The sequence below is a fragment of the Meriones unguiculatus genome, chromosome 6 (assembly GCF_030254825.1).
Source record: "Meriones unguiculatus strain TT.TT164.6M chromosome 6, Bangor_MerUng_6.1, whole genome shotgun sequence".
NCBI lineage: Eukaryota > Metazoa > Chordata > Mammalia > Rodentia > Muridae > Meriones > Meriones unguiculatus.
This window is the reverse complement of record NC_083354.1, coordinates 36088912-36097552: the sequence shown is the minus strand read 5'-3', so window position 1 is coordinate 36097552 and position 8641 is coordinate 36088912. Positions and strand designations below refer to the sequence as shown.

The window sequence follows — 8641 nt, the reverse complement described above, 5'->3', positions numbered from 1 at the left end:
ACAGAGAGTCCTCTTGGAGTTTTACACGAATAACATATGAAATGTCTCTATTTTAAGAAAACTGCAATAGAAGGTGAGTGGAGACAGCTGGATGTCTATGTCCCTTCAACATGCTGATTTCTCTGGGCTAGAAGGACCACCCAGATACTAAGCAAAAATGTCCCTCCTACAGAGAACTTTGGTTTCCAACACCCATGTCAGGTGGCTCACTCTTTCTTGCCTGTAACTCCAGCCCCAGGGGATCTGACACTTTCTGGCCTTCATGGGCGCCAGTATTCATGTGTACATTCCTACACACTGATATACTTACATAAGTGATTAAAAGATAAAGTTTTTAAAATGTTGATTTCAAATTTCCAAAGTGGTGGCATGAAGAGCTGGGACTTTGGGAGGGTGAGAATTCATCAGTCTGGATTGAGAGCTGTAGGAGTAGGCTAGGTGTCTTTATTAAAGAAGCCTAGTCTGCCTGTCATTCTCAGCACATGTGCTCACATATCACACATGCTTTATGGAAACAAGCCCTCACAAGACACAGAGATCTTGGACTTGGATTACCCTAGATCTTCAAACAATATATTCTTTATAAATTACAAAGTATGAGGTATGGTGCCTAAATAGAGTATAAAAAAAGGTTCATTTACGTTCACGTCCCTCTGATTTTCTGATGGCCTCTAATAAATCTCTTCTTCCAGCTTTCTCTTCAGCCACTGCTATACAAATACCTGAAGGGAATGCATGTAACATGCTCTTAAGCATAGCCACGACTTACCTGTCTCTGCACCCTCCTCAAGTACCTGTTCTAACACATGAAGATGGTGTCTGTGGAATTATCTTGGCTCCAGAGAGACTTTGTTTATCGCTTTGGAACATAAAGACTCATGGGCTCCAACCACAAGGCTTAATTGCAAGTCAAGAATCAGGGGGAAAAGTGCATGAGATAGGCTGACATTTTGAAAATAAGATACAAGAGGAGTGGAAGGGCCATGGGGGTTGAAGGCTCCAGGATGCCTGTTCACATATCCTTTTTCTCCCTTGGCTGCACCCTTGTGCCCATTGATGCTGAGTGACACAGAATTCGGCTTTGAACAAGGATGGCACCAGAAGAAGAGAATCAATGAAAGATGTGTCTACTGTGGACAGTAGCAGAGGAAGGAGAAGACATTTACCCAAGGTGTGCAGAGCTGTTGTGGGTGGATAGTGAATGTCAACTTTGGGGAAACAATCAGGCATTATAAATGTCCAATATCTTCCTTTTTCCATGTGTGCTTAGTACATATGTAAGCATGGTTACTGGGGCTTTAGGCACTCAAACTGTGTCTGCACATAAGCATGCTCTCCACCAATCTCCCGGTTTAACAAATTGCATGCACTTCCTCCATCCAATATTTTTCTTATCTTTCCCATCATCATATTTTTGAACCATGTAGCAAATACACGAGATGGAAATTTCTTAGTCCTTGAATGTAAGATCCAAGAGAGCTGGGCAGTTCTGGAGCAGAGATATACCCTTCACTTATTCCTTACCGTAGTCATCCAAAGCTGAATGGATGCCTGCTTCTGGTCTTGGTTCCCCTAAGTTTCGCAGGGATACAAACCAATGCCAAGAAAAGAAAGCCTGGCCTTCACACAGCACCAAGTGGTTAGTGGGTGCTGGGAGTGTTAGGAAATGCGGGATGGGTAGCTGCTGAGTCCCGTTGTGTATGTAAGAGCTGCCGGAAGACAGTGAAAAGACCTCAGTGGATGGCTGCGCAATCTTTGGAGGCCCTCAACGTGGGTTTCTCAGCTTCCAGGCATGAACACGGACGGTCACTTGCCCCATTCCCACTTCCACAGCCTCTTGCTTAGAATAACTGCTTTTTGTTTTTAAATATAAGGTTTCTATTTTTATTTTTAATGGTGTGTGTGTGTGTGTTTGTGTACGTGTTTGTGTGTGTGTATTAGATCCAGGCAGCTGTGAGCAAATAGGTGTGGGTGTTAGCAACCAAATGTGAGTCCTCTCTAGAGAGCAGGACACAACCACTGAGCCATCTCTCCATCCCTGAATGATCTTCTATTGATTCCAGAAAAATAACAACAGTGTTTTAAAACTGGATTATATCCAGATATAACTCCTCCACCCTGCCCTACACCTTTCCACAACAAATTGCTAGAAAAGTGCAAACAAACACCAGAGTCCTGCTTTGTTGATTTTATTTTCATTTTTTATTGAAAGCTTCATCAAAGAAAACAGAAATTGAAACCTAATATCCACTGATCTACAGAGAGCCCAGGAAACAGGGGAAATGGTATCTAACTTGACTGTGATACACATGAAAGAACATAAAGATAAAATCAGAAATGCCATAGGATTACAGAACCCTCCACGACAGCCAGGGACAGTTACAAAGATGCCGTTAAACGAAATCTCAAAGTGGTGTTTTAGAAGGTCCATGAAGTTGAAGATGACTTAAAACAATGACTGTAAAGAAGAAGCCGTGACATGGTTTTCCTTGAAACTGAAGTACTTTCACCCAGAGCTTAAAAATTAAGATTCCAATGGTCTTCTTAAGGTAATGGGGATGTTTGTTTCCAGAGTGGAGAACAAAGTTTCAGTCACCCAATGTCTCTCTGAAATAATTTTACCATTTCTAACAGGGATGATTCCCTGTTAGGGAATCTTGTTTCTTCTCACACATGAGGACATCACACATTTGGGGAGGAAGAGAGGGCATCTTTATTATTAATGTTGGACCAGAGTGTGACAGCAGTTTTACCTGTGCACTTGTGTACACAATGTCCAAAAAACTATGCCTTGGAATATGAGTGACTTTCAGTTGTAATATAGTAACACAGAGCCAAACAGAAACAACAACAAAAATAAAAACAATATATTTTTGTACTCAAAGGACTTGAGAAGGGGATAAAAAAGTATATTTAGCCCCAAACTACTGTTACTTTCTCCTGATAAAAATTGGGTTGATCTGTTTTCCTGATCTGAGTTTCAGTAAAGAGAATGGTGCCAAAGTAGCTTTCTTCCAAGTGGAGCCAAGCTTGTTCTTATAACTTTCCAGGTGTGTTTTGTGAGAACGCAGCAAACTCTCAATTATGTGTGCTGGATAGGAAAAGGACATTATGGGCTGTTGAAAATTCGTAGTGTATAATGTGTGGACATCAATTTCAAAAAACGATTAAAACTCCCTTAACAAATCAGTACTTGGGAAGCAACACAGATTGGTGTGAACTGTTATTTTCACGGGGTGAAATTCTAAAGTTAACAGGACCGGTCACTAAGAAGAAAAGACAAAACACCCCCACAAATCAGTCAGCTAGCTCTTCGAATATTGGCAGTGACTGTGTTTCTTTGAAACTCAGAAAACTGAGCAATGTTACGAAAATCTCCCAGGTGACTGTGACCTCATAATTTTCCCTGAATCCTTAAGCTCCATCTTGCCTCTGTTCAGTTCTGAAGCTTCACCAGTACAATGAATTCCTTGGCACACCATTTTCCAGCCCAGAAGAGCATAGCTGTCATTGCATAGCAGACACACAGTCCTTTCTGTGACAGCAACTATGTCTGCATGTTATAAGCTGGAGTATCAGTCCAAAGACAACAGAAATCGGGAATCTGCACTGAACCCACTTTTTAAAAGCATGGGGCTGCTTGGAGCTTATTATTTAGCTTATGTACTTTTCTGAACTCCAGGTCATCACAAAGGATGGCCAGGACAGACAGCATTTGATTGAAGGATCCAACTTTGTATGGATAAGAAATATTAATCTCGAGCATATTGCAAACACTCAAGCATATTGCAAACCACAATTGTAAAATGAGTTGATTCGTGAATGAAACCCACTATTCCTTTGCAACAAGAAGGAAATGGGATCAAGGAGCCTGCCAGTCCAGCCATCCCTGGAGCTCAAAAGAATCTGTCAAGGCTAGTGGGAAAAAGATGTTTAGCATACCAGTCCCAATGGCAAGAAAAAAGAAATCTTATTCTCCACTCCATATTGTGGTAAAAATAAACTAGATCAAGGTCCTGTGTCAAGATTCTATAACATTTCAACATGTGACTTCTTGCTGTGCTGATTGCCATTACAAGTGACTTTCAATTCTGTTGTCTCACTAGTTTGAAATCATGTATTTTTCATTGAAACCCACTTAAGACTTCTTTAGTATTTTTTTTTTTAGCTCATCTGCAATTGTTTGCACACTCACGCGAATGAGTCTGGATTGTCAAAGTATTTTTAGCCGGTTAACATTATAGTCTGTGCAGCTATCCCATCCAAACATCTCAATCATGAAGAAGAGTACAAGGATTCTGTTTAAATCAAATCCCACACTCTTCGGTAAAGGGGATTTTTAACTCAATATAAAAGATGTGTAGGGTTTTTTTTCATAGACATTGCAACCATTAAACAAGGAGGTAAAAAAATAAAATAAAATCTATGCACATATTTTTTCATCTTTAGCACCTGCCAATACTAGCATTAGCTTATACAGGTTCTATCCTGGGGTCATTAGGTGACACAGCTACCAGTCACCACACATTCTGCCTCCCTGATACCTTGTCATCATTCAAAGAAATCTGACAATGTAAGTAGCATTTAGATGACACAGTATTTATCTTGCTTGGATCGTGGCTTCAGTTGGTTTCCTAATTTGTCATCCAATATGTGGTAATGAAATGGAAAAAAAAATCAAAATATCTTAACAATCCGGAGAATTAGAGTTTTTCTTCTATGCAAAGAACGGCTATTGCCCTAGATCACATGAGGACTACCATGTGAAGACTAGGTTGAGATTCAGGCATCTGCCCTGCACACATAGCTCACGTGTTTGGGGGATCTTGCTTTTTATCACAATGCAGTTCTGTTATCTACTGATGCCTTTCTTCCCCTTCTACACTGGACTGCTGAAAACAGTTCTTAGGTAAGAAAAAAAAAATGACAGAAAAAAAGGGAGCCAATTTGAATATGTACATTTTTTTTTCTCAAAAAGATTTTATGGAATGGCACTATAGAAACAGCCCAAACAAACATAAAACACACGGAAACATATAAAATGACAGGATGATTTCCTTTGGCCTGACGTGGTTTGAAAGAAAAGAGATTACAAACATTTCAGATTTGGAAGAAATGATTCAGAACGAATACATAAGACGGTTTTGAGCATGAAGTTACCTAGGCACCTTCAACAGCCACATGGTAGCTACCTCGCAGCCTCATTGTTGATTATGCAAATGAGACTCTCTTTGTAACACATGAACACATGTATTTGGTACTTTTACAGAAAGGACAAGAAAGTACGTTGGTTTCATATTCAAACGAATGATGCCCAGGATAATCCTTACTTATACAAAGAATTGAGAGAGAATGAAGGAGAAAGAGAAACTGTAGTCTCCTGTGAGTGTTCCGAAAGCCCCTGGAACTTGAGGGTTTTTCTTGCCAAAGACAAAATCCAAGTTTGCCCTTCCAACACCCAGGAAGCCGACAGGTGTGACTGAAGGATGTGGACAGCTCAGGTTCCCTCCGCAGCACAGAAAAAGATTAGGGTGAAGGCGAAGTGTAGAATTTCTCTGTAGCGTGTAGCCGTCTCCTTGGATACAGTTCTGTAATTAGTTTGATGGCCAACAAAGTCACTCTCCAGGCTTGAGCTCTCAATTCACAGGGTTGCAAAGAAGAGAACCGAGGTCTGGTGAGACAGGAATATGGACCTTTGAGCTGGGTAAGGTTCCTCAGGTGTGGCGATGTAACAGGACTACAATTTGAAAGCCTACTCTCTTTTCCTCTCCAGTGCTGGGTTTGCGTCTTCCCTAACCTCTCAGATAGACTAACCCTGCAAAAACAGCTTTGCCTACTTGATTCAAAAGCAATTCTTGGGAATGGTCCCAGGAACAGAGTTCCATGCCCCTGCCTCTAACTTCAAGCAACACTAGGTACATTGATCCCAGACATGATGAGTCAGATAGGACTTGCTCACTAAGTCAATTTAGATAAATTTAAGCCAAGTTTTGCCTCATTCTAAGTGCAAATATCTCCTTTGGTCTCAGTGCTGGATCAACCCTAATTCTTTCAGTTCTTGTTGATAAAAAGCAAATAATGTATTGATTGTCAACTAGCATGTGAAGAGCTTGCCTCTACTGCACTAAAAGATCTTAATGGCCCCACTTATCTCAGAGAATTATACTCAAGTTTAGAAAGGGCTGTGTTGTCTCTCCTGTCAATATCAAGATATGAGAACACCATGGGAAGAGGTAAAGGAAAACATCCCCTTCCTAAGTACTGAGTCAAGGTGTCTGTTCAAAGGGGCCAATAACAAAACAAAAGTGAGAAGACAAAATCTGTTTATGTTGGTGTTTGAAAGGAAGACTATTGTTACCAATTCATGAGAACTTCTCTGGAGACCACACCCCACTGCACAGGACATCACTGAGCCTTTCAGACATCTTTCAGAGAGGGTTCACCAAGCATACTTAGCCTGCAGTTCATATGAAGACATTTCATCCTCTTGAACAAAGGACCCAGTGTGCCAGTGGTCACCTATGCATTGCTGAGACAGCTGGCGGGGCTAGAAAAGCTCACAGGAGTTAAAGCTGCTGCTTCCGCCAGTCCATTGGTTCTTGGACTCTTCATGCTTGAACTGCTGAGCACGGTAGGTACAAACTTCAACTATCAACAAATATACACTTTTAGAAAAACAATTTCTTTTTGCAGTATGTGAAACACTAGTGAAAGGTAGTTGAAATGAAGTTAGAATTGGTCTGGCCATGTAGGTCAAACAAAACTTCAAGGAAAGAAAAGCAGTGTCTACCATCGCGACGGTAACAGGGTCTCACTTCATCTTTGGTATAAAATAGGCCATCCATAGGCTGCAAGTGACCACAACTAAGAAAGACTACAGAAATTGTCAACAATTTCTCTATCTATTGCTTTTTTTGTTTTTTGTTTTGTTTTTTTTTGTGTGTTTGTGTGTTTTTGTTTTTTATATTTTTTTGCACTTTTTGACCATAAGCTTCTATCTACTTAAGTTTTGTTTTTAGTGCTCTTACACTAGGTTTTGCAATGTGACAAGCAAAGCTGACTAAAACCTGACAAAGCTCATAGAAAAACTGCAGATAAAAAGCACTAACGCTTTCGCTAGCAACCACGCTCTGGAAATTAAAAAAAAAAAAAAAATTGCATTCTGCCCCCCAAACACGCATTATTTCTAATGCAGTTGTTTTTAAACCAATGTGAATAACTTTACCATAAAGTGTCTTTTAGCCTTTTAGAACGCTTGTGTCAAAGTTCATAGGAGTCCCAGCATTTCCCGATTCTTGCAGTTGCTGTGGTTTCTTTTATCAACAATTTTTCTTCAAATGAAGAAAAACACTTTCTTTTAAACTGTACAGATTTTTCCTTTTTCTTTTCAACTCTAAAAACTCAGTCTCCATCTTCTATGCCAGTGAAAGCTGGCACAATATTTCAATACTTTAGTGATTTTTTTTTTAAAAAACAGACGTTGACAGCATGCCTCTCGAGCCTTTGACGTCCTTAAAATTAAGGCAATTAAGATTCAAGATAAACCTTACCTAAATATTTCTAAAAAAACATAAAATATAAAAAAAACAACAACCCAGGGAATTCAAACAAAAAGGAAAAGGAGAGAAAAAATAGCTTAATTACTGAGGAAAATACTTTTTTTATACTTCTGGTTCTGACTTCTTGACATTGGGTTTTCTACAAAAAAAAAATCTACTTACACGTTCAGGTAAATTCTAAATTAAAATGTTCTTCCACAGAAAACATCAACTTTTGATGTTTATCACCCTACCCCCTTTCTGGGATTTTTTTTTCTCCTTTAATTAAAAAAAGAAATGACAAAATAACTGTGAGACCACACGAAGGAAAAATTCGCACAGCACATAAAAACGTTGTTTTCTTTGAGTAAAGTATAAAATTAAAAAAAATAAAATAAAAGAAGAAGAAAGCTTTCCCTTGGTGCCTGTGCAAACTGGAGGCCAACTAAGTTCTTGCTTAGTGAAGTTTCTTCATTGAAGGAAAAGGTTCAGGTGGACATCCTCATTTCTGTCTATGGTCTGCAAAGACAAATGGATAAGAGTGGTCATTACAACCAAGCTTTCCTTCTGTCATTTAGTTAGAAGAGCCAAGCCTTTCATCATACTCAGAGAAGCGATGGAACAGGCATATTAGCACATGAGGCCATCAAGTTCTGCTAACTTCATATAAATTACACCCAAGCAAGAGTTTGCTCATGTCAAAATCAAGGTAGATAGACTTAGATACTTCTAAAGATTAACTGATTTTGTTTCTGTGTGTATAACTCCTTGTTTGTATGTAAGAAAATATATCACATGAATTCGGCAGCAGCAGAGGCCAGACTGAGAGCACATCAGGTGAACATGCAGTGGGGTTAGAAGATGGTTGTGAGCAGCCATGTAGGTGCTGGGAACCTCAGCAAAAGCAGCAAGGGTCCTTAAAAATATCTAAGTCAAAACTCAGAATGCCACGACACCTGCATCAATGCCTTCCACACATAGAAGCACGGTGACCTGCCATGACCTTCCGGGTCCCGTCCCCGCCCCCCTGTTCCCGCCCCCCTGTTCCCGTCCCCAAAAACAAAGTCTCAGCAGACACACCCAAAGCAAGCCATAGCAGAAGG

The 8641-nt window shown here is 40.0% G+C and overlaps 1 protein-coding gene across 10 annotated transcripts in view; it reads right to left on the bottom strand.

Moving 5' to 3' along the window:
* Positions 1-2179: 2179 nt before the first annotated feature.
* Rbms3 (RNA binding motif single stranded interacting protein 3) overlaps positions 2180-8641 on the bottom strand; it is a 1270324-nt gene continuing 1263862 nt past the window's right edge. For all 10 annotated transcript variants that reach the window (XM_060385099.1, XM_060385093.1, XM_060385097.1 and 7 more), the window contains one exon: positions 2180-8057. In XM_060385099.1, the coding sequence (XP_060241082.1) occupies positions 8010-8057 (48 nt within the window). In that variant the 3' untranslated portion in view covers positions 2180-8009. The remainder of the gene's footprint in view (positions 8058-8641) is intronic.